We start from the raw sequence: 26,484 nt of genomic DNA, 5'->3' as shown, positions 1-26,484 counted from the left end.
GGATGGTTGTGGGTTCAATCCCCAGCTCCTGCAGTCACATATCGATGTGTCCTTGGGCAAGATAGTAAATGACTATGGAGCATATGAATGAGATGAGCTAATACTGATGGCCATGTCTCCATAGCAACCTCCGCCATTAGTGAGTGGGTACGTGTGTCCTGTGGTATGAAAGCGCTATGAGTTGTCAGATGACTAAAAAAGCAGTATACAAGTTAAAGTCCATTTATGATAAAATGTACAGTTTGCTCATTATTTACTTTGCCTCACTCCCTGCAGTTGTGGGACATTCCTTCGTGAGCTCAAATGTGAGGGCCGAGTAATTGTTGCTCGCAGCTTTAATGATCACTTGTTTTATGCTTCTTAAACAAATAAGCTATCAACAATCTATTTCTCTTTTTACGCTGCATTATTGAAAATGTATGGTTCAGCTTAAGGTTTCTGGTGGTTTCATCATGTTCCTTTCAGTTATGGTATTCAGTTAATAAATCAAAACACAAATTTCTATTCCTTGCTTATCTAGAAGTTAAAATTGGGCTTTTAAATATGAAGGTATCCTGTTTATTACAGAAGTTTTAATAGATTTCCTTAAACAGTAATGCATCAAGTGTTTTTTCCTTACTACTATCCCTTGGTAAAAACTCAGAAAAATCATGAGATGTCATGAAGACCTCCCCTGGTTAGTCCACATGTTTTGGCTAATCGATGACTTTTTGGCTACTGGACCCACACAAACATACAAAAACCACAAAAGAGCTGGCGACTAGCAACCCACTTTAATCCCTATGAAATAAGTTTTTCTTAATGGATATCATTTGGAAAGAGGAACACAAGTGTGTCCCTACATTTCAGTTGTGATGACAAAAAAAGAAAGAAAAAGATAAAGAGACATTTACAAATTTGAATCACAATACACAAGGCCTGCAGTATGTACAAGGTGACAGTGTTGGGATAATCAGAAAATCAGTAGTTTTATAATATCTTTGTAGCACCTCCTTAGCATGAAATATCAGTATCCTGGAAAAGAAAGACTTACTGTACCAACTGTCAGGAGAAAATGTGTTAAAAGGATCATGTCTTGGATTGGCCAAGTTTGTGAATTCAGTTAAGAAAATGAACACAGAAAGCATACAGTGATACAAAAAAACAGACAGTAATATACAATATTGATTTATATATTCAAACCAATAATGATGGAGGAAATTCTAGCTTTAAGGGTTCCTACATAGTTTTCTTCTTCCAAATATCATACAATTTCCTATTTTTCATCCTTTGAATTGATAGTTTGGCCAGTTCATTTGGAGAAATGTGGGAACAAACAAACATATCTCTCTCAATAATAAGAGCAAATATGAAAATATCCCAACATATCATGGACTTATTTTCATATATTTTGAGGGAGTTTATGGGTTGATCTATTTTTCCTTAAATGTGTAAAGACAAAGATGTTAAAGATATTTTTTTCCCACATGTAGGAACCCTGAGAAAGTTCTGGACGTAAAAAGTGGAGCCGCCTAATGACTGTAAATGACGTCAATACATAAAGGTCTCATCTGATAACTACTGTGACACATCTTCACAAAAAGTCCAATGCATCCTGCAGACAAATCTAATAGTGTTTGCATTCAACATGTTTCTTCTATTACAAATATTTTTTTCAATATTTGACTAAGACATTTAAATACTGAATTCCCCCTACAATACATATTTTACCCCTTTCCCATGTTTACCTTTTGAAATATGACAAAAACAAACAAACAAACAAAAAAAAAACACCTTGAAGAAAGTATCCTGAAGATGGATTATGTGACACTTCCACCAGTTTCAAAGCCTTGAATGGCTTGATTTAAAAATAGATATTTAGTTGCTGGTTCTTTAATTTGAAAGAAAAGTCATTGTAATTAGCTTCCTGTACAAAGTAAACAGGAGTGTGCGGTTATTAATTTAACATATCGAGGTATGGAGTTGATACCACCCATTCATTGATGAACAAAAGCAGCTGACTGAAAATAAAAGAGAAGCAAAAAGAAAAAAAAGACCTTGAAACAACAAATAATAATAATGTTAAAGTAAAAAAAAACATCCTCTTTAGCCGTGGCTCCTGAAAAGGCTAAAGCACCACTGCAAAAGTCAACAATAGAAAAGTAACATGCATTAAAAGAGTGCCTGTGTCCGTGTGTGTTCTCCTGCTCTGTCCTTAGCTCTCAGAGCAGGTGGAGGAAAAGTTTTTGTCCATATTACAGCACTCGTAAGAATCCACCTCCGTTAGCTTACTTCTTATTGGCTCATCATGCCTCCACTGGCTAAGGAAGAACATAGCAGAGTTGGTTTTAATACAGGGGTCCGGGGCCGTTATCCTGAGGGAAATGTGAACTGAGGAGTGTCTCCATGTAGGAAACGTAGCCGCTGCTGGGGATGTAGCTTTCAGACATGTGCTGGGGAGGCAGAGGAGGGGACGGGGCGGACAGGAGGGGGTCAGTGTTCAATGTTGACTTAAAGGGAGGCGACTGGGGAGTCAGCGTGGGGTCCGAGGCCAGGGTTGGCTCTGCTAAAGCGTCAGTGAGGGTAAGGCTCGTGTCCATTGGGGTCTCAGCCTCCATCTGAGTACCGTTGGTCAGAGCAGGAGCATCCTTGGGGGTCAGGGTCTGGGTGAACTGAGAAGGGGGTTGTGAGGTCGGTGGTGTGTTAATACTGGGGTTTTCTGCTGCTGGTGCTGCTAACTGAGCTGTAGTTTGAGGACAGGGGGGATTCTGGGTCGTCTCCATGGGGATGTTACCACGAGGGGCTTTTTTGGAGGGCAGGCGGGGGCGCTTGGCTGCTTTTGCTCCATCAGTGGGGGGAACCTGTTCCTGTGGGGCAGGTATGGCCTGAAAAAAGACAGAAAAGGTTTAATCTGAGACCAGAACTGTTTTCAAACATGCACTTCCATAACTTCTGAAAAAAATCACATGCTGACTCCAAAATCCTCCTAAATTGCATATTCCAGGGGTTCTCTAATGGTGTGGGCCTTGAGTCTAGGTGTGCCAAGTGCTATCATTGTTTTAGTGTCTGAGTGTCATTGCAATCAGTAAATCTTTTCAGCTGTTATCCTCACTCCATACTGATCATAAAAATATGACCTAAAGGGATTAAATACGTAAGTTTTCAAATAGTAAGTATTGAAGTAAAAATAATAATTATTAGATAAAGAATTTATGTCAGGTTGAGTCCATTCCTGAAAAATAAGAATCATTAAAAGAATTTTTTTTTCTTTAAGAATAATAAGGATTTCAAAGTCAAACCAGCCTTCTTCTATAAACAAATATTCAAGAAAGCTTTTCTGGCATTTCAGAGGAAAATCTACTCTCTTATTCCAACCAAATATTCATCAAAACCTGCAGCCTACACATTTTGTCCTACACGCAGGCCTTTATCCTCTGTGGGCTGCAGCGCGTTGGTTGTTTGCCTGAATAAATATTTATTTCATCTTCCACTACTTTATGGTCCTTTTATTGAACACTTGAAGCTATTGTTGGACTGCTCGTTTTCATTTGCCTCAGCAAACATTTCTACAGTCTACAGAGTGCCTGAAGTGCCCTGCTTTTATGTTTATTATGAGAAGATTGAGAGGAAGGTGTATGGTGTGTGGTGTGTGAGCTCAGAATCATTCACTCACCAGTCTGGCTCGGACCCTCTTAGGCAGCTCCTGATCCAGCTGATGGATCTCTGAGTGTTTTAACATCAGCTGAGTCCGGTCCTGAAACTCCACCTGAACACAAAGTGAAAAGTTGGATTTACTGGCTTAGCACTTCATGGGTTTCAGTCCTGTAAACAGAAAATGAAACTCAATGCGACCGATAACAGTGGCTGCAGGATACATCAGCAGTAGGAACAAAAAAATATGTTTTGAATGGTGCAGAAAAGAGTAGCTGTGTGTCTAAAAGACCAGATACAGAAAACTTTTCTCCAGAAAGTCACAGATGGAGTCTCAGCCATTAAAAGTGTTTCTATCAACAACCATGTGTTCTGTCAAAACGTCCTTGACCGTCGCACTGAACCCAAAAGCTGCTCACTGACTGGATGAGAACCTCAGTTACCTATGCTAAAAAAGGACAAGGTCAATGTCACGGCCCGGACACTGACCAGCTGGAGGTTTGTTTAAAATGACCAGAAAAGAGTTTCCCTACTGCTGGTAGTGAAGCAGCAGTCTGCATAGAAGGAGCAGAGAAAGACTGTTTACTTTCTGAGTAGAAATTCATGGACAAAAACAGTAAACAGTGCGTTTCTACTCAAAGGTTGTGCAAATATAAAGGCATATAAAACATCATATATAAACTTGGCTCAGATGATAAGCCTTTTAACATTTTAAAGCAAGATTGTCTCTATTTTGTTCTCAATCTGCATTACTTTAATGACTCATAGCATCCAAACAGGACAGAATTTTTATAAATATACACATGTCCATCCATACTTTAACCAAAAACAGGGTGAAAGAGGGAGAGACTGAGTACTGTCTACCTGTAAACTGTGCATTGCATGCTCAGGACATCCATTTTTATTTTGAGCAAACAGGGCAGATATTGATATTTAATTTTTACCAGCATTATATAAATTCTAGAAAAATGTGTTCAGAGGTTGTTCAAAATGAGTAAATTTTTCAAAACTAGAGAGAGCAAGAATGGATTTCAGAGAAAATGCTGTTCCCAAAAGCTCAGATGTAAGGAAAACTTAAAAGAAAAAAATGTGAATTTATCAGAAACTGAAAACCCACGGAGGAGTGTGGATAAAGATTTAAAAATGTGTTGGTAACTCAATGCTAGGGTAGGCAGTTAATCGAAATTCAGACTTAATGGGCCGCATTGGACACCCTGCTTTACAGGGTTTTAAAAGATTGGTCTGTTTTGTTTTGGTGTGTAGGTGAAGGGTTGTCGAGCAGAATATGTTATTCTAAAAGGTGTGCATACTAAGCTGAAGCTTCAACCACTTTGTCGTCTGGTTTAATGAGAAAGTATTTAATTGCAACTTGTGAATGTACAGTAAAATCCAGTGTAATAGATGCATTTTAAATAACTTGTATTCATTTACAATCAATATACCAGTCAATAAACCAGTATGAATGGCTGAGATGTGGTGTCATGAAACCAAGTGCAGCCGCCAGTGTCACATATTACACAAGACGTTTAATGCGGATTGCAAGCAGCCGCTTTACTGTTTACAACGTGCAAGAAGACTCTACAATTACAAGACAACAAGTGGTCAGTGAAGGTGAGCGGTGCGGCACGTGGACTGTCAACTTCATAAAAATCTCAGCAGGCTGAGAGCTCAACTACTGTATTATAGCTGGCAGAGGTGCTAATGATAGCAAAAACAGATGGTATTATAAGATCCACAGCCGCACAGAAACTGCAGGCTATGGACATCATCATCTAGAAGACAATCTGAACCTTTTTCCTTTGAAAGGAGCCCAAAACCAGACTACTGCTATATCAGTGAAACCTATAACCCAGATTTATGGTATACATTTCCATTTAACTTAAAAAAAAAAAAAATCTGTCATCTATGTTTTTATCTAGCCATTGTGAAAATCCAATGTTATAGTATTCAACATACCCGTAAAGCCTATCACACTATTAAGAATGTATGAGACAAGCTGAACAGAGTTCAATAGCTTGTTTAACATCAGATATTTGAGTAATGGTTCACCTTTTACAAGCAAACATCCTAATTCTGTCTGTATTCATGTGTATGAGTCATAAAAAAAACTCCCAGTATTGCTCACAAAACCAGTGTCAGGGCAAATTCCAAGATTAACAGCCTCACTTAACCCTGCCTGCTAATGCATTCCTCTATCTATAAACCTAAGTGACTTTCAAGATGGCTGCCCTTGACACCAGTCCCCAAGAATCATCATCTTCAATCCCGTGTTTTCCACTCAGTACCCACTCTGCATATTTTCTCTATGAACTCTCCAGCATGCACCAGTGATGCCGAATCTCTCCACTTTATGATTTTAATGCTACGCTGCATCGAAATGCTCCACGGTAATCTACAAGGGCAGCCAAGCTTTTCACACATTGATAAATACTAGACCCAGGAAGCAAACCAGAGGGTGGTGGAGTCATTAGATGGAGGGCCCTGTTAGCGAAAGTTTACAGGTTTAATCACTGCGAGTCATTCTGCAGAGGAGCATCACATGAAATAAGTAGATGGCGCCATGGCTCATAAAATACTAGTTTGTGTGCATTTCTACAATCCTGAACACAATTTTACTTCCACCCGCTATGCACCCCCTCTTTTTTATGTATCTGGGATTTTTATTGTTTGCTCAGAGACTGAGAGAGTAAAATGTAACCTTTCCACCACCAAAAATGTTTCGATGACTGAATGTGATTAATTTTTCCTCACCTGGTAAATCTTGTGGGTGTGCTGTTTGACGAAGGAGGCGTTGAGGACCTGACCATCAGGCATGCTGGCCAAGATTAACTCTCCCACCTCAGGAGGGCCGCTGCTCAGGCAGTCATGACTCTGGAGGAGGAGTACAAAGAAAAGGAGCAAGGATGTAGACAGGGAGAAATAAGAGAATGAGAGGATGAAGAAAGAAAAAGGGACATTTAAGAGATCTGTTTTCTGCATACAGATTCAGTACACTTAATTAAAAGTAATAAATGGTTGGGTTTGCAGGGCTTTCCAAGCCCCCTAATTAAATGATAAAGTGTTTGTTTCATTTAAAATTACTTGAAATAGATCTTGTGTAATTTCTCTGTTCTGCCTTTATTCCCATTCAGCTTGATCATTGATTCTTACTTAGCAAAGCAAAAATGTTTGCTGATTAAAATTTGACATGATCCATTACAGGGTGTTTTGATTCACTTTTAGTCATTATGTTCTCACTAAATTCCCTCCAGCCACACAGCTAGTAGCAACTGTTACTAGAATATTCTCTCCTGTCTTTAAAGAGGGAACTATATTTGTAGAAGTCATCTCTATAAATAGGTGCAGATGTCTGACTTAAGAAGAGGAGCACTCACTAATATGTTTTCAGGGTGCAGGTTGTCGCAGTATGAGCCGTCGTCAAAGTTGACCTCGTAGTACGTCTGTGTGGCCACACCGATGATGTCACAGTGGTAGTACCAGCTGTCGGCATTACGGCCAATCACCCTCTGACCAAGGGTCGGACCCTGAGGAACTTTGGGTGCTGGCCGAGGCTGGAGGAAGAGAGGGACAAAAAAAGATCCTTGGTAAAGAAGGATTCAAGATGATCAAAACATAAAAGCAAGCACAATAAAAACAGCATTTTTTTCTTCACGTCAAGCAGAACCTTCTAAAAATGTAAACTTTTAATCTCTTAATATGTTAATGTGCATTTATGTGACAACTCATCCCTCTTTCATTAATGTATGAGTATAATAATGTATAACTGCATTAATAAAATGGTTTGAGAAGGACAGATTTTCTAGTTAACAATTCTCACTCTGTATGTTCTCTTTAACTGAAATCATTTCTCTGTTAAATTTGCTCAAACGTTTTCTAGATCAGGGATTCCCAAACTGTTCAGCCGGTGACCCCAAAATAATGGTGACGAAGACCGAGGACCCCCAATGTCCTGAAGATTGGTTGTGGCATATTTGAACACAGCCATGCACATTCAACAATCGTCATGTGAAGGACTTTTTAAACACTGCTTTGATTTCAGCGTACATCTCAACAAATGGCCATGTTTTTATTTTCATTTAACTAATTTCATACATATATTTCTACAGTAATGTGCAAAATACACAATTTAAAACCATTTAAAACTACTCTTTGTTTCTTGGAAGGCCTCTCGTGAGCCCCACTCAATGTCTCACGACCCCCAAGGGGGTCCCAATCCCCGCATCAGAGAAGGGAGATGGTTTAAGTGTATGTTTCACAGAGTCATGTACAAACTAACATTTTAGGGACTTTTTGTACACACTAAATTGAAATTTCTTTATCAGGATAAACCCCTTGAGATGTATCATCTTGTTTTAGAACATAAAACTTATTGACAGCATTACAAAATGTTGACAGTGAAGAAATAAATAAAAAATAAATCCAAACATAGACAATACCATGACTTAACACTTAAGCGCAAATCTCACTTTACTACTACATTTATACTCCAAACTGAAATAATTTTAAGAGATTTCTTTTGCAATAATGGGTAAGATATACCACTTTAAATCCTTTAAAAATTATCCTTATATATTTGGATAGCGTCCCATGACCCCCCTTCAGAGTCTTGTGCCCCCTCCTGTGGGTACAGACCCACTGTGGGAACCACTGTTCTAGATAATGAAACTTAAAAATATAAATAAATACAAGTAAATATATTTAGTTCTACATATTAAAAAGGTAAAATCGCTACCAGGTTGCTACTAGGCTAAAAGAAAACACATTCTCCCAGTACAGATCTGTATTTACCTTAGGAGGGGCCCTTTTATGCCTGTGGCAGGTGACAGACACCACGTAAGGCCAATCAGCCGGGGTCATGACAACGCCGGCGATCTGTGCGCAGGTGACATGAAAGGAGGTTGCACAGTTCCCGTATGTACACTGGATGCAGGCGCCACGGTTCTGACTGAGATTCTTGCTGTGGCAGAAAACGCACTTCTGCAATAAAAACAGAGAAAAGAAGAACTTTGGTTAGTTCAGGTTAGAGATACGTTCCCTTTCATCATAGGAATGGTGTCAAAGCAGCGGCTAGGACTTCTGCGTTGTGTTGATTTTGGCACTCCCTGTTGGACACAGCAGTCCAACGGAGATCTTGTAATCTCTGTTTACACATTCTATATAAAGATATTCTCAGCATGTACAGCATGTAGTGCATTTGTAGTCCAAGATGTATTGATGAATCATGCATCAGCAGACTGTGGGGTATACAGGTAAACCACTCCGTGTGGGAAAAAAAACAAACAGACAGATCCATATCAGCAGTAATGGCATACCAGCTCCCATGGATGGTATTCCTGTGATGATTGATTTGTCTCTGTAAACAGATATCTGAATTGAATGGCTGCTAAAAATCAATAATAACTCAAACATTTATACTCAAGTCATAAATTTGCACAGTGAAAGCCAATCATTGAGTTTGAACCCCCCACACTGCATGAAAAGAATCACAGAGGATTGACGTAGCCTTCATTTAAAAACAAGCATCTTAAAAGTTATTTCCTTTTCCTCCTGATGACACACCTGGCAAAGCTTTTTTCACAAATCAGCATCATTTTGTTGTCATTAAAACTAGTTTCTTTTTGGGCTTATATCACTAAAGTTGGCACGAGCAGAGCTGCTGTATCTAGCATGCTACTGAGACTCAAAAGGTAAATGGCAGTTCCAGATGTAATGGACAAAGAAATAAGAGTTTAGACTGCAGATATAAATGCCACATGGAAAGAAGTCTTGCCTGTTAATCGCCTTGTCTGACTCCTAGCAAGTGGCAGCTATTACAGGCATCAAACTGAACATAAAGAAATAGACAATCTTATAGTCTTCTTTGCTTTTGTAGCTCATAAGGAGGCATTCATAGGATTTTTAGGTTGATCAAAGTATAAATAAAGCATTTTAGCGCAAGTGAGTGTAAAAGTTAAGTTTGAAATCAAAGGAAAAACTGATCAGCTGGTCAAATATTGGAATAAGTGATCACAGATCCTCCTCCAAAGCACGCTCTCACTCGTGTGTTACAGTGAATCTGCTGTTGACACAGACTTGTCACCAAAGTCTCAACGGGATTTCAAGTCGGGCTTGGTGTCAATGTTGATAATATTCACAACCATGGGAAGCTTAGAAAAATGGTGTCCAAAATTGCTTAATAGTTTTGAAAAAACATTTGATTCTTCTTTAGCTTGTTGTGAAACGGCAGAACTTTCAGGGCGTTTTTTTGATACCTGACATGTTTTGATTCTGCCATGTTCTGTGATGCCTTTCTTCACATTGAAACAAAGAAAAGCTCTTGTGCTGCCATCAGAGCTAGTAGCCTGGTGAGATTCTCCACCAGCCTTCCCTGAAAATGTCAACACTTTCTTTGTCAACACAACTTTTTATGCGTTAATAACGGCAGCCTGAACTGTCGCTGTCACATTCAAAACATTGGTCTTCATCTTTTTCCTGTGCGTTCTGTTTCCTTGCATCTTCTGCTCTGGCACAATAAGGACTTTGCTATTCTCTTTGAGTATTTTCTTCCTTTCTTGCAATCCTTTTACTCCATCCTCACATCCTGAGTGTGAAATTACCACCTGCTAAGTAAATCTTTGCCTTTGGCCGGGATCCTAGTCTGCTCTCCCCTGAGACATTTTGACATGTACAATCCTGCATGTAAAACTTTATGACATTAATTCGTCTTCGTTCTGAGTTCTTCCCCCCCGTCTCCCCCCTTCAGCTTCACTATTTCCTTTCCCATCCTTCAGTTTAGTTAACACGTGATGAACAAGGGAGAGACAGACTAAAAGCAGGGATGGAATAAAGAAAGAGAATAACAGCATGTAAGGGAATTTGGTCCGTCAAAGTGAGTTATCTTCTCAATACTCAGGAGTAGGTGTGTTTAAAATACAATCTCCTTTTTAAAATACTAATAAAAACATTGATCTATGAAGAAATCACATGCCATTAGGGAAGAAAAGAGTGGAATTATATCTGTCAAACTCATGACAACATGGTTCGATCTAACAGGCGGACTCCTGCTATTACCCCGGCAGCTTTGACAGCCCGCTCGTCTCATTCTCCTGATATCTTTCTGTGCACTTGTTTTATTGTGATTATCTATCATCGCACTCTCTGTCTGCCCACTCCCTCTCTCTCTGTCTCATCTGTCCTTCTTCATCCTCCTCCTATTGACAAATCACACCGGGAGCAGCTGTAGCCCAGCGCATGGCAGATCAATAAAAAATATAAATTCTTTATTAAAGTGCCAATAGTTCATTTTTGTACCAGAGTGGGGAGAAAAAAAGTACAACAGCTCTCAACAGAGCTGTGCGATATTTCACCAGCTGGTATGGTTTATAGCTCTTTGCCAGCTGGAACACTTTTCCTCTGCTGGAATCACAGCCAGGCAGCGACACGACACAACAGCAGCATGAAAAACACATGACAGCACCAAGAAACATTCGTTATATGTCCATATGGCATTTTTAATGTTAAAATTTTAAATAGAATGTGTTAATATTCTTATAGAAAACCAAGACTAGCTTCTACTTCCTGTTCAACTACTTCCCTGTGTTTACTGGGTGCAAACAAAACTTTGTGTTTGTATTCTTACTTGATTCCCATTGTTATCTATACTGTATATTCATATTGTTTACATGATTGACATGGTTCATATATTGCTAAACTTTAATTTCCCGTTTTCTTATATCCTGTATGAAATCAACTGATGATCAGATTTTAAGTAGTTGATTTTATATCTTCTACATGCCTGTTTCCGAAAAAGTTGGGATATTGTGAAAACTATAAATAACAGAAAATGATGATTTTTTAACACTGAAACTGCCCATTTCATTAAAATTAGCAAGAGAACTTCATTTAAATGTTCAAATTGGGAAATGTCATTATTTTTCAAAATCATATGCTCTTTCTGCACTTTGCCAGCAACCTTGGCATAGAGTTTTCTTCTCATGTGAATCTTTTATTGATATTTTACTATAGGTGACTAAATCCAAAGACTTTTGCAGCACACCATCGGCTAATCACACTCATGTTTCAATATTCAAACTGCTTTAGCATGGCTATGCTTTGTTTCTCCATGCTGCATGCTGCTTTTTTGCAACCCTCCTCCTCCCCAGCTCCTCCTTTATGCTATATCTGACTTAATCAATGCCATTCTGTGGTCACTGATGCGTCTGGGTTTATTGCTGCTACCTCAGGCTCTCCTTGTAGATACAGAAAGAGCAGAAACATGTGTTGTTCATGCTTGATGCTTTCCACATACAGTAAGCTCATGGAAAGGCAGGGGGATACCAGAACAGCCACACTGCCTCGGGGCATAATGGGGATGATGCTGTCACGTAAATTCACTATAAAAACACTCATAGAGTGACGAGCTCCTCCCAGTACTTACATCATAACGACAAAGTAAGTCCACACCAGAGTCCACTTGAGGCTCACTGCACCAGATGCCCTATGAATGCCCCTCTAGAACTACTGCATAACAGCAGAAATAAACAAATTTATAGCTTAATACAAAAATCAAACGGCTGACAAACTCATTTCTTTATTTTGGACCACTTTCTAAGGATTTAATGTGCCAGAACACATCCCTTTTGATTATAATAAAGCTAAGAGTTGTTTATAATTCAGGTAAGAATGAGTTTTGCATGCTAAATCATTTTGAGACAGCATTTCCTACATGGGGAACCCACTGATGGTTTCAAAACTGTGATTTAGAACCAAAGGAGTGATATTAATGAAAGGAGGTTTGTATTTTTTATTGACCTCCATGCTGGATGAGCTGATCAGCAGATAACACAGAGGTACAAGGGTTTTTACTTTGCACTGACAATCTATCTCCACTGAGTACTTGAGATCAGAAGTGACTTTAAAAATAAATACTTTTAATATTTAATCATTGCTATCTAGTAGGGGCAGCCTTGTTCTCTTCGTTTAGGGTAGGTCCAAAATGCTGTGCACAAGCTTGAGCATTTACACAACCAATAGATGCATGAATGAATTAAGGCATCTCGGACTACCTCTTTATGTGGTCTCTACTGCCCTTAACTGATCTGTTACAACTCAGTCCATCCCCAGATGCCCTGGGGTTTATTCATGCTAAGTTAAGGCTACCCACTTGTTACCTGATAACCCATGAAGGATGTTAATGAAAGGTATAAATGGGATCTGTGTTTTGTAGTCTGATAAAGTCTCAACTTCTCTGGGTTGTTCTTCTTATTTTCAAACTGTTGTCAGTTAACGTAACTCACAGGGACATTTTTCACCAGGTGTTTTCTTTAATATTTTCTGCAACTTATATATTCTTTTTGCCACTCTCCTAACTTTTTTGAAAAGCTGGTGCTGGTGGCATAAAATTCAAAATGGATACAGATTTGTAAAACATCAAATGTCTCAGTTTTAAAATGTGTTGTCTTAGTGCTATTTTCAATAAAACATTTTAATCTTTAGTTTTGTATTATTATAAAACCTCTGCCTCCTGCTTCTGAAACACTGAAGTTCCTCTACCCTCTGAAGTAGTGTGTTCACAAATTAAAACAGTTATGTTGTTCAAAAATGATTAAACCATTGTTTTATGAGATTTTGCACCTAACAGGTGAGCGGGCCTGAAACCTGAGGTAGAAAACAGTTTTAAAGGTTGAATGATGATTTATTTAAGCAGCTTGCTCGTCCAAGCTTGAGGCTGTTTTTTCACAAGAAAAGAACCTTCAGTTCTTTCAGGTGCAAGGCACTACCTTTGGGATGGGTATGTCTTTTGAGGATTCGTGCAGCGTTAGTGTGCCTGAGAAAAATTCTGAAACAACTAAGACAAAAGCAGCTTGTGTGAAATCTCTCTGTGCCTGAAAACCAAATGTTCAAAGGCAGAGAGGGAAAACACAGAGATTGCTGAACACGGTGCAATATTCACTTGTTTCAAGGGTTGGTGTTTGCTGCTGATCAGCCTAGTCATCTGAATCATTAGACCACAGAGTTTCTTCTCATGGCATTTCAACAAAAGACGGAGGAAACCTGCTTTGACAGCACATGGATGCAAATGTCACCTAGCGTGTCTTTGATAGATTATTCAAAGTGCGTCTGAGGAAAGAGGTGACATTATTTGTAGATTTGTAATATTGCATCAGCAAGCACTGCTGTTCCCCGTGAAGTGGGATCAAGTGAACGGAGGGGGAAGCAGAGACTCGGAGACAGAAGGAAGAGAGAGGACGAGTTGTGTTCAAAGACGTGGAAGCAATGGGAAAATTGCCTCTCGCCCACAGGATCGATGCACTTCATTTGGCACAGTGAGAAATGACGGCTGATTATTCAGCTACTCCCCTCAGCACATATGTTTTACCCCATGTCCTCCACAGCTCTAAAAAGGACAAAAAATCAATCCACCAGAGAGGGATGGGGGCTAACAGAGAGAGAGAAGCAAAGAGCAGAAAGGAGGAATTGCTTAAATTTGTGGAAACTATAGGACCAAGAGAAGCAATGAAGAGCAGAGAAGTCTGTAAAAACAAGACAAAAGAGAAGTGCCTCAAAATCGTCTTTCAGGGAGAAAGGAACATACCAGATTTTTGCGGGATTCTGGGACGGCGCTGACATCCACCGGCTCCCTCTCGATGGCGTTGACAAAGCGAGCTTCAGCCACAGCTATGGCACAGATGACATGGACCCACCTAGGTTCACAGAGACAAACAGTAAAAACATCAGACTTAAGAAGATCCTGGTGAGGTAGGATTTCTGCAAAGACAAAAACAGTAATTACAAATATAATCTTAACAATGACTAGTATGTACATTTTCTGAGCATTGTAGAGCCACAAACCTGCTAAATGAGATTGGATTTATTATAGTCACTGATATCTGACACTCAAAACCCTAACATGCAGGGCTAGCTTTTCTTAGATATGAGTAGGGGGTCCCTAGCAAAAGAAGGTTGGGAACCACTGATGAGACTTGTGGGGTGGGTGCTACTTTTACCATCTTTTCTCTCTCAGTAGGTCAAAATCCAGCATTTAAAGTAAACAGAGGTCTACTGACAAGCATATAGAGCTTGCGGGTAGTGGATAGATTAGAATCCTCCAGAGTTAAAAACAACAAAATGACAAGGAAATGTGGGGCAGCACAACCCCTAGACTTAGAGTCAGTCTCAAACAATCTCAGTCAGCTGAGAGCTAAACTAGTACTACTATACTATAGATAAAAGCTGCAAAAGCCCATATGACTAAAAGAGATTGTGCTAAAAGAATGGCACAGCTGTGCGGAAACTGCATGTTGTGGACTTTGGTTAACGAAATGGAACTCATGAAACAAGAAATCTCTTTGGGATACTATAGAGCAGTGGTTCTCAAATGGTGAGCCACATAGTTAGCACAAGTGAGGCCATAAAAAATCCTAAATGGGTATGGAGAATATCCATGTAACACACTCCACTTAGTAAAACCAGCTAACACGTTTCGGGAGTGAGAAAAGTGGAAGAAAATTAAGAATATCCTCTGGTGGGAAACTCCTGGTGTCTTGTCATCCTTTGTGCAACCTCTTCCCTTGTTACTTGTCCATCTTAATATGAGTGACAGAGAGAAAATAGGAACAGGGTGACTGGGAATAAGCCTGGGGAGCTGCAGTGCATCACTTGCAGAGTGTCAGGATGCTACAAAAGGAAACTCTGTAACCAAACTGATGTAGCTGGCACTCGCTCACACTGCATGCAGTTGGGACTGGGACATGTTGCTACTTGCTACACATGCTAAAGAGGTTATTTTCAAGGACATTAATATGGTGAGCCTTGAGACCTCAGCTTGCTTTCTGGTGTGCCTTGGGCAAAAAAAGTTTGAAAACCATTGTTCTAGAAAACAGAGTGCAGCAAACAGACTGGGTCAACTTATATTCTGGATCTTACAGTATGTTGCATTAACCCCATCAAATCAAATAAAACTGTCCTATATTTTACATTAAATTAAACTGTATTATAAGCTCAGGATAACAAAGTTGTTTTCCCATTATTATTGATGAGTTTATCTCAGACCACAACATGTCATACTGCCATTGCCCACACACACAGCAATAAGTCCAGCCAATTTCTTTGTATGTGTTTCTAAAACACTGGAGATAAGAGATAAATGAGTCGAGTTCAAAAGGAAACAACTGGTAATGGGTCCTTCTCACAGGAAAAGATGAGTAAATAAGATGCATGGTTGCTTCACTAGATGTTTTCTCGAGAAAGTTTGCACTTGCTGAAAACTGCAGCAATAAAAATCAAAGGATTTGCCACTAACCGGTTGTCGGTTGTAATCTTTAGAGCTCCTCCACGCAGGTTACACAGACAACACTCCTGGAAAAAATTTAAGCAAATGAAGTTTAGGCAGCTGGGGAAAGAACAGACAGCAACATTAGATCTACTGAGCTCTAATAATTTGGGAAATGCTGTCTTTTCCTAAACAATGCCTGGGAACACAATCAATCTACATTAGCAACTCAAGATTTTACTATGTATGAAGTATTATACTCCTCACTACATTTTGAAGACATGAACTTGTTTGTTTTTCAGCTCTGTATATGATAAAGCTGCCACTCACCACTGTCCAGGCTCCAGCCACACACCTGGAGCACATCCAGGGATCACTGACATGGTCTGGCTTTATACCATAACAACCTGTAGAGGGGAAAATGAGCGTCAAATCACTTTCTTTTAACATGTCTTTGTTTTTTCTATTGCAACTCTTCCACAGGAATAACTATGCTCAGTAAGAACGGGCTTCACACCTACACCAACATACTGAATGATTTGTATTGAATAACCGCTCTAAAAGCATGAGAGGCAGAGGGCTGGAGAACAGAGTTGGTGTTTCTGTCAGTTGTTTCTGCTTCATGTCCTCTTATCAATAGCAGTGCTGCTCTGCCAGCTGAGCCGAACTCATCCAGGATGACTAATGAACTGGCCTGTTTGAAGGTGCACTCCAGCTTTAAGGATAATAAGAACCCAGGGGGGTTGGCATGTGTGTGTCTGTGTGTGTTACTGACTGAGCACATGGGATGCACATGCTCATGTTATAATTTATGTGGCTACATGCAAACAAACATCCATGAGTGAACATTTTAGAAAATGTCTGTCCATGAAAAAAATGACTTTAGTGATGGTTAAGAGACCAGAAAGTGTTTCTGTTCACTCATTTTGTCAGGGGCACCCAGATTCAAATGTTGATTGGCTGGCATCCAGGTGACATCTTGCAAACCAGATTGTGTTGTATACAAGAATTAGGTGAGAACTTTGAGGGTGAAAATTAAGCCAAAAGTGGAGCCCGCAATTATGGCCTCATTTTTCTCAGATTTTAAATTCGCCACAGTTTGTGTTGTGAAAGCTAAAAATCACAGGCACCCACACAAGTAAGATGCAGTAATCACTTACTGGGATACTTGCATTTATCATGTATACAGGGATATGAGTTACCAGGTTTCCTATACATGGAAATGCCAAATCCTGAATACGGCTCAAACCCGTTATACTTAAGTCCATGCAAACACCCTCAGTGTTTCTCATGCAGCCTCTTAGCTGGTTTAACCTGAACTAAAAACAGTCAAACTTAGAAACTTCACAGAGAGCAGTGAGAGGGGGATGGAGCTGACAGGTTGTTGTACTGTTGGAGCAGAGTCTCATCCATCTTGTCTCTGATTTTCCAATACTATTCTCAGGGGTCCAAGGACAAAAAAAACCCAACAAAAAAACAAAAACAATGCAAATAGAGAAGGGTAGTGGAATGCGGTGGAGTCTGTCTGTAAAGCTCGTCAGGCCATTCATGGGCTCACAGCTGGCAGAGACTGAGAAATCAATTGCTGCAGTGGGCCCACGGCTGCAGGACTGACAGGTGAGAAGAATCACCTGAACATTTATATAACAACAAGCACAAAAACATTTCATTTTAATTCCACCAAATACTGTTAAGCAAAAAAGAAGCTCATACAGTTTTCACAGCCCTTTTTCATAGCTGTTAGGATGTCTGTGAAGGCTGCTAAAAATCACGTACATTGTATATGGACGTGTATGTCTCCTTGGGTAAGAGTGAAGCCAAAGCAGGAGGCTGGATTCATCAAAGGGGCTGTCAATCATGACTAAGGATGAGCGCAGTTAGCCTGCTAAACGGATACATTCAGATATCAAATTTGCCATATTCTATTCTGAATTTTGAATGAGAAAATAGAAATAAAGTCCTGCATAGGCTGTTGAGGGTCATACTCATGTATAACTATGCAACCGAAGTGATGAGCAACCACATTAAGAATGATATTAATCTGCTAAGAGGAACAAAGGCCGGTCAAGCTAGCTGCTAACTTTAGCCACACTCCACTTAGCTTATTAGGCTCACATCATACCAATGACACAATGACCCTTTGATGTGACCCCTGTTTTCTGAGCACCTTCTCCACTTGAGACTATTTAGTTTGATACAATTTAAATGTGTTTCTCTGCCTGATAGAGAAATAGCCACCTGAGAACATCACTGAGCATGACATTACATTTGGTCATTTTGTACATCAAATAAAAAAATAAATTAATAATTACTCAGAAAAAATAACTATTGGACACAGATCATCGTGATAGCTAGTATCACCACATAGTATATATAGTTTGACTCATGTCCCACCTGCTAACATGGAGGGGGTGACCAATATTGCAGCCAGTCAACAGGAGGAGCCCTGAATATATTGACTTCGCTTCCAGGCAGATGTTTCTCCGTCTATCTTAATCTACAGGTCCAGATCATGGCAATTAATTAAGAAAACTTAGATTAATCCATTGGGCTGCATCCTTTCCTTTTATAGCTAAATTTTATAACACTCTTAAAAAGACCCATATCAAAATGAGTTCAGGCAGACTTAGACCATCTTGTAATAACCTAGAGAAAACCCAGAGCTGCTCTCAGTAGTTGGTGCTGCTTCAGTGTAAAAACTGTAATTTAATTTCCTTTGCTCAAAAGTTTCTTGCAGCTGCAAAATAAGGCTGACTTTCATAAACAGTGTAGAACACTGCTGTGCTCTGGTTTACTTCTTAAAATAACACCAACATACTGATATGCAGGGAAAGACCCATTTCAACTGGTTCTGCTGTCCCATGATTTTTACACTGCATCACACTGTGAACAGAGTTTGACACATATTTTTTTTCCCAATATATCCGCCTTGCAGGATTTCATACTTACTGGCATGAACTTGCATTTGGCAGGAGTTGCAGCAGAGCAGAGGGCTGGTTCCATCCTCTCCAGTGTTATAGTTGGTGGGCGAGGGCTCCGTGTTGCCTGCACCATCACTGAAGCACATCTCTGACACCAGCGGACGGGTGCGGCTGCCTGGACGTGGAATGAGGGCTGCCTGGGAGTCATTTGGAGCCATTTGCTAAAAAGCAAGAAAAAGATTTCAGTCCAATTATTACCACTTATTTGCTGCTGCTAATACCAGTGACAGATCAACATTACAAGAACAAGCTGCTACAACAACTAATCTTTTAACCTGTACTGCTGTAGCTACAATGAACCCTTATTGATATGAATGTGCTTCTACTGAAGCATGTAGATGTACCTTTGTGTAGGGGCAGAAAAGAGAGCAGATAGAACAGTGTGGTTGAAGGGCTGACACTGCATTATTGAAGGCCTTTTCTGCCAGGAAGTTAGGGGAGTGATTCTGCCACAGATGCTGCTGTTTCTTCATGTCACTGTCCAGTGGCATGGGGGAGGACAGTGCTGTGGGTAAAGAATACAAGGCGTCAGAGTTGTGTGGATATAAAGTGGGGTTGTCACAATACCAGAATCTTAAACTTTGATACAGTACTAATAAAAATAAGACATTATTGATGCCTGTTTCAGTACCACAAAATACAAGTCACAGCCACCAAATAGTTGGTCAATTTTCCAACTTGCAAGTTTTTTAAAGATTCATTACTTAAAGTTAAAACCAATACTTACAAAAAAATATGTGGATATTGCTTGAAAACACAAGGTATCATAAAGTATGGAAATACTGCAAATGTTGGCAGGTTTTCAACACAAAGAGACAACACAATGAGCTATACTGAGGAGAGGTTGGAAGATTCATTAATGATAATGGTCTTATTTTTCTCCTAAATGCATGTGCAGCATTTTTTGGAAAGCATGGGGATCTTTTTTAATAAGGGAGTCCTTGCCAAGAGACAAAAATAGCACATTGTATCCCAGACAATAACAACACCACTCCTGATATAATTGGCTGATGAGCACAAGCAGCACAGGCATCAACAACTTGCTGTTGTGGCTCTGAAATCAATTTTGCAGTGAAGCTGCCTGAAGCTACTGATCCAGATTGTTTGTTAAACCTGGACAGAAGGCAGCAGGGATGTCTCACAAGCTTTCAATTTAACCCTTTGCTTCTCTGCCTCGTCCACCCTGCCTTCTGAAGGACGGACGTTGAGTCTGGTCCCTTGCTCCCGACTTTAAGTGACTTTGAAAGCAGGTAATTGGAAGTCATGATCTCCAGATCAATAAGTGTCAGTCAGAAAACCAAAAGAAAAGACAGAATGGAGGGCTTGCTGTGTTGATTTCATTATTCCCACAGGGAGCTTTAGTTCTGCTTGTTTTTCTTTTTCTGGATCGATAATAAAAACAAAAAAAGTCTTCTTCATTTTAAGTATCGTGACAGAAAGGACAGCGAGTCGGATGAGTAACAGAGGGGATGGAGGGGAATAACAAAGCTATAGACGAGTAATGGTAAAGGACTGATTATTTATGTATAGAGATATTAAAGGCACTTATACCTTGTAGATGGGACTCCAGTAAAGGGATATTTCGGTATTTTGGAAGTTGGGTTGTTTAAGGTTCTTGGCCATAATAGTGCCATCAGCCTCCAGTGATTTCAGAGAGTGTTACCCCTTAAATATTATGCACTTGGAGAGTTTAAGGTAAAAATGGGCCAAAAAACAATGTTGGCTCAATTGTATGCTGTATCAAAACATTTTGAAGCGTTTTATTTTTCACCCAGAAAGCCTCTGTGTTTGGCACTATTTTGCAATGGGAGCTTCGACTACTGGCTACATGCTCTTCCGCCTCAGCATATCTGAGGGTTTGGGTCTGCTGTTTGCGGCAATGCTCACTGAAATCACTGAAAACTAATGGCACTACCCTGCCAAGTACCTTACACGACCCAACTTCAACTTCAAAAAATACTGAAATATCCCTTTAAAGAAAGGTGAATCCACTTTAACTTTACAGTACAAAATTTGAAAAAAATGTATTTGCAATGAAATTATATTCAAGATTAAATAAATATGAATAAATGTACAATGAAGGATACAAACCTATGTCGCCTGTTGGTTCTGTCTTGACGAGGGACAATGGAGAGCGCATGGGTGGTTTGCTGAGGGGATGACGGCGACTCTTTTTGACCTCTGTTGGCATCTTCATCTTTGAGTAACATGCCTGAAAAAAACCCAAACAGATTGTTCTTCAACTTGGTGCTTTAGCCTCTGAATGTGCAACTTTCTTGTTGGCAAGTAAACAGGCGAAATATTTTTCTAGATTTATTTGTGTACTAAACTGATATCAGAAACTTTAAATCATCTATTTTTACTTGATTACAGTAAAAGCCAACAATTGCTGCACATTTGATACCAGTCTAAAAAAGTGGGTACTATCCTGTCTACTAATGTGACAAATATACCAGTATAATATGCTGAGACATGCAGAGGCAATACAGAAATTACTGCAGCAGCTATATATTGCATGTGAACCTGACACTACTTAGGACTTCATAATTTGGAAGATTAGATGAAATAGATGAAAGAAAATAAACGTCTTAACTTGAAGACTAAAATATAGGGATGTTTTATAACTTAAGGTAGTTTACAACTATGGAGGAGGACAGGTAAGACTTTTTCCTCTCTCACAGTAACTCTCAAAAACAGACTGTAACCTACATACTGGTGCAACTTATTTTTCAGATTCTACTTTAAATTGCTTTACCTGAAACCCTGCAAGAGAACTAACTCAAAATTAGAGCTTTAATTTCATTTTCAGATCACCTGTTACTTGTCATTCCTGTATAAGCGGCTATGTCTTGAGAACAACTACAGTGTGGTGTATTCATTCAAAGTCAAATCAACTGAACGTGGAGCCAAAAAAGCATACCTGGGTGGCATTTACATCTGGCTTGATGTCTGCTGGGATTTCGGTCTGCCCTCGGATAGGGAGGCTCACTGGCTCCTTTTTAAGAACTGCTTGGTTCACTGGAGTCCTTATGCCAGAAGTAGCAAACTGCTCAAAGGCTTCCTGAAACCCATTGGTGGCAGCACTGTTGATATCTGCGATCTTCTTTGTCTTCTTCTGCTTCTTTTTCTCATTGTCCTCCATTAAAATCTGTGGTTTGGTCTCATGCTCTTGTGCTAGCAAAGAGAATTTGAGGGGACAAGAGTCAGACATGTAGAAATGAGTAAGGAGTTTGATTTTAGTGACCAAAACATAAATCATTTTAACCTTAGAGCATCCATCTTAAAATTATAACAATATCATGAAAAAAGTGGACAGAAGTATCAGGTATTTTGTGTTTCCTTGTGAAAAAAACCACACCATCTTGTACAGCTATGTAAAACTTACTTATGAACTGCATGACACCTGTTTTCAGGAGAAACTCAAAGCGTTAATCAAAGTGTTACTACTCCCACAGAGTGAGGGAAATAACGAGACACAACAGGCTTCTGTTTTTCATAACAATGTAGAAAACACTGTAAGTGATGGATTTTGAATGGTGCTACATATTGTTCATCTTTACAAATGTTTACTTGAATTATCAATATTTCTTGTTGCAGCTGTAAGAGGTTAAAGAGAATCTGGAGGCACCCCATCGATTCAAAATACAGACGACGTGTTGTTTTTAATCACACCTACATTATGCTGGAGGGAAAATGCTCTACCTCCTTGTTTCTATAATCTCTTATTGTTTTATCATGCTCACCCTCTATAGCTGGCATCTCAGCTGCCCTCGCAGCAGCCTCAGCAGCCTGTTGCTCCTCACGCTCCATGGCCTCCAAGGTCATCATGGCCTCTCGGGCTAAACGCTCTTCTCGCTCCTGTCGTCGCTGGGCATCACGCTCCTCCACCTGACGCTGGTATTCAGCCGCATTCAGCTCAATACCTTCTTCGGCCAGCACCTTCACCTCCTCTAGCTTCAGGCGACGGAACTGCTTCATTTTCTGCATGGCCCTGGGGTGGTTCAAAAGGATTGGTTAATTTAGATTCTTATGAAATGCATGACTCTGTTTAAAGTGCATATTAACATATGTAACCTGTATGTCATAACCTCAGATTTTATACAATTCAAGTCCTTCCTCTCTCTCACCTTCGCAGGAGGTTTTCACGTTGAGTCACACGATTCTGCCTCCAGCGCTCGAGTTCAGGACTGCTTAACTCTGTGGACTTAAGATGATCCAACACTGTTGCATCTTTACCCTGCTTCCAAAGCTCATAGCGATCTGGCTGCAGGCAGCGCACAAACACATCCATGGAGATCTTCACCATGTCCTTACGGCAAGTACACTGGAGGAGCACAGATAGAGAGGGAAGAGATGATTGTAGAGAGGAAAGGTCATGAAGCACACTCTATAGTCAACGGTATACAAACCATTTTCAATACTCAACAGAGGCTGAAAGCTGCTCTATGTCTAAAAAAGACAGACATTTTCACCTACACTTTACAGGTTTTTGAGTGAAAATTCAACCGTACGGGATACAAGGAGGAGACAGTCAACGGTGGATGGATTAAGAAGCCCAGAAAACAGGATGGATGATGATGGTTAAGGATAGCAGATCAGAGCACCACCTGATCTTAAACTTTGCTCCTGAACTCTCATTTTATGCATCTATTACGAAATTTGCAGTGTTTTCTAATAAGTCTACCACAGTAATCACATGAATTAGAGCGGGAACAAAATGTCAATACAGAAATATACCATCATCCTGATTCCTATGATAACATCTTTTTAATTACTGGTGGCAAATAACTGAACAAGACCAGGTAAAAACCTGCAATACGACTGACCGCAACTATCTGGGATGCCTGTTGAAATGCCTGACTGGCAGAGTGATTTTGTCATCATTGCTATTTTTTGAGCCAAATTTTTTGTGGCTACTTAAATGTACATAGCTACATGCTGTCCTCTCTCTATCCCTCCTCCTAATAAAGCTCTTCTATGTGTACATATGAATCACCACAGAGACATGTGTCAGACTTCACTGATAGAGAGAGACAGTGTCACTGGAGATTAAATGTTTTTTTGCCAAATATAAGTCTTCAATGGAAGTATGTTTATAGTAACACTAAAACACTAACTGTGAATGAATGGTTGATTTCAAAATAAAATAAAAATTGCAGGAGGTTTCATGAACATTTCTTATTCTCCTCAGACAGGTGTGTAAGGGTCTTTATATGTGTAAAAGTAAGCTGAATTTCTACTTTAGTGTTCCGATCCTTTTTTAATATCCATTAAATACCAAAGAACAGCACATTTATCATATTGCCTGCAAATGAAGACATGCTTAACGTTTAAGTATAGCGTTCTCTTAACAATCCAAACGCGGAGATTTTAACACTTATTTTTTTCCCCATAAACATATAGTATTAAGGGAATATTTACCAATTTTTTTTTTAACATAGCACACACCCCTGGATCACGCGGGCGACACAGACACACACAGCTGGAGTACACACACAGCACTGATGCGCTGGTGCTCCATGGTCAGAAAGGAACTTTAAGAGGAGAAAGTTGTTCTGTTTATCCTCCAGTATTCTGAAACTTTTGCCCTCAACAATTAAAAGCCTGAGGTCTACACTACCAACATGTTAGCGTGCGTTTCAGTGTAGGTGTGTACGTGAGCGTTGTGTTCGTGTGTGTCACTCTTATGCAGCATGAAAGCAGGATGAGAGGAGAGCAGCCGACGCACGAAAGGTCAAAGAGAAAGGGACGATAGGAGAAAGAGTGACAAGCAGACAGGAGATCATGATGGAAAAATTAAAAACTGAAGATTGTGCAGGAGTTTCAAATCCCAAAATATTCTCTGCACAAGACAAGCTGTCGGTGTGGCTCTGTGCTCTGGTTTTAAGAAGAACAGCGGCCCGGGTCGGAGTAAACTGCAGCGGTCTTACAGCAACATCTAATCAAACAGCTACCAACGGACAATACGGGACAAGCCCATCACCATGATCGGAAAGCCATGCTGAACAGACCGAGAGTAGAGCAAGAACATTTTTTTCTTTCACAGAAAGCTTTCACTGTTGCTTTCTGCGCTTGTTTGGATTTAGACACGTTGTCTGATTCAGACAAAAGCTCCACTGTGGCTCAGTCCCAGCTAATGACAGGCCTGTTAGAGTCATTAGCTGGGACATGACTCATTAGCTGAAGTGCAATGACTGTGTTCACATGGATTTACATCTGTTTTTTTTTAGTATCCCAGTTTCCTTTCTTGCATGTATATGTTTTAATAAACCAGGATACCGGAGTATCCTAGTTTTGAGAAACCCGGTTTTGCTACCTGGAGAACTCCAAAAGAAAATGGGTCACCATACCACATATACGCTGTATCCCATTTTCTGACTGCATGACTTTAATGAAAAGCTTTCAGTGTTTCACTAGCAGCCATTGTACACAACCACTCACAGTAGAACTAACCTCAAAACTCTAACAAACTCATGCCAACGCAGGTTGGCAGCAGAGTGAAACATTTCTATGGGAGCTTTCCCAGATGAATGTGAAATACATCCATGCAGTAGATATAAAACAATGGATCTGGCGTGTCAGCTTACTGATTCATTATGGGTACATTAAAGTCCATGCAAAAAAAACAGAGACCTGTTTGGAAGGGGAACAGGTTATTAGTAGAGTATTTACAGTAGATCCAGCTACAGGGAGAAAATACACAGGCAGAGTCTGTGTGCATCAATTATGTGCTACCTCTGCGTCGATGCAGAATCATCCACATCCGCATCTCGATGCATCATGTAAAAGACTATTTTCAACACCAATAATCGGTACTGAAAACCATTACAGTAACAAATTGCATCATTTTAAAAACACGAGTTGGACAATTTAAGGTGATGATTTCAAATCATTTCATCACTGCTTTAACTGAGAAACATTTTTCTTGGATCATTCAAATTTTGTGTTTATTATGTCAGTTGTAAATAAGGGAAGATTTTAATTAAGTTCGATAAAAAAATGTAGTGTTGAAAACGTAATAAAATTTTGGGCAACCTTATTGTGTTTAGACTTTGCATTTTCATATAGTGTGGAAATAGCATTGATTCGGCCACACCTCATTAGACTCTAATTTGATTTCCATTGCTGAGGCAGAGACAAAATTCTTAGGGGCTTTTGAAGCTGTTGTGAATCAGAAACGTTTGAATAAAAAACTACAACAATTCTGATTCAAACAAATTTATCAAACTGTAAAAAGGTGATTTAACAAATTAAATATTTACATCTGGGCTTTGGTAAACATGAATTATTCATGTGTATGCAGCTAAATGAGCACAATAGCTGCATTATTTAAAAATGCACATCACAACATGACTCCACTTATCTTCATAATGACTGTGGGTTATAAATCATTTTGACAAGAAAAGAGCGAATCTGTAGAGTGGCAGAGCTGTAAATTGAAACCAAAGCGCTGACTATCAGCCAGGAAAAATGACAGGTGTAGCAGAAAGAAGTTTGAGAGTGCTGGAAACAAAAAAGAGGGAGTGGAAGCAAACAAAAATGAGGGACGAGAAGAGAAGATGAAATATTTTTTGTGTGTGTGACTCCCTTGCTGTATTACATTTTTGGCCCTATTATTTCCTG

General features: G+C 39.7%; 1 protein-coding gene across 1 annotated transcript in view; it reads right to left on the bottom strand.

The window, feature by feature from the left end:
* Nucleotides 1–758: 758 nt before the first annotated feature.
* The window catches only part of kdm4b (lysine (K)-specific demethylase 4B), a 72,121-nt gene continuing 46,395 nt past the window's right edge, over nucleotides 759–26,484 (bottom strand). Inside the window, exons 9-22 of the mRNA XM_041791444.1 lie at nucleotides 22,989–23,185; nucleotides 22,605–22,852; nucleotides 21,782–22,035; nucleotides 20,953–21,073; nucleotides 19,206–19,366; nucleotides 18,830–19,022; nucleotides 16,211–16,287; nucleotides 15,911–15,966; nucleotides 14,204–14,312; nucleotides 8,419–8,607; nucleotides 7,005–7,181; nucleotides 6,382–6,501; nucleotides 3,653–3,745; nucleotides 759–2,864 (exon numbers count right to left, since the gene is read on the bottom strand). Coding sequence (XP_041647378.1) covers nucleotides 2,328–2,864; nucleotides 3,653–3,745; nucleotides 6,382–6,501; nucleotides 7,005–7,181; nucleotides 8,419–8,607; nucleotides 14,204–14,312; nucleotides 15,911–15,966; nucleotides 16,211–16,287; nucleotides 18,830–19,022; nucleotides 19,206–19,366; nucleotides 20,953–21,073; nucleotides 21,782–22,035; nucleotides 22,605–22,852; nucleotides 22,989–23,185 — 2,532 coding nt within the window. The 3' untranslated portion in view covers nucleotides 759–2,327. The remainder of the gene's footprint in view (nucleotides 2,865–3,652; nucleotides 3,746–6,381; nucleotides 6,502–7,004; nucleotides 7,182–8,418; nucleotides 8,608–14,203; nucleotides 14,313–15,910; nucleotides 15,967–16,210; nucleotides 16,288–18,829; nucleotides 19,023–19,205; nucleotides 19,367–20,952; nucleotides 21,074–21,781; nucleotides 22,036–22,604; nucleotides 22,853–22,988; nucleotides 23,186–26,484) is intronic.

Source organism: Cheilinus undulatus, linkage group 7 (genome assembly GCF_018320785.1).
Source record: "Cheilinus undulatus linkage group 7, ASM1832078v1, whole genome shotgun sequence".
In the NCBI taxonomy this organism is placed as follows: domain Eukaryota; kingdom Metazoa; phylum Chordata; class Actinopteri; order Labriformes; family Labridae; genus Cheilinus; species Cheilinus undulatus.
The sequence above is the reverse complement of the archived record's forward strand: the minus strand, read 5'-3'. Positions and strand labels throughout refer to the sequence as shown.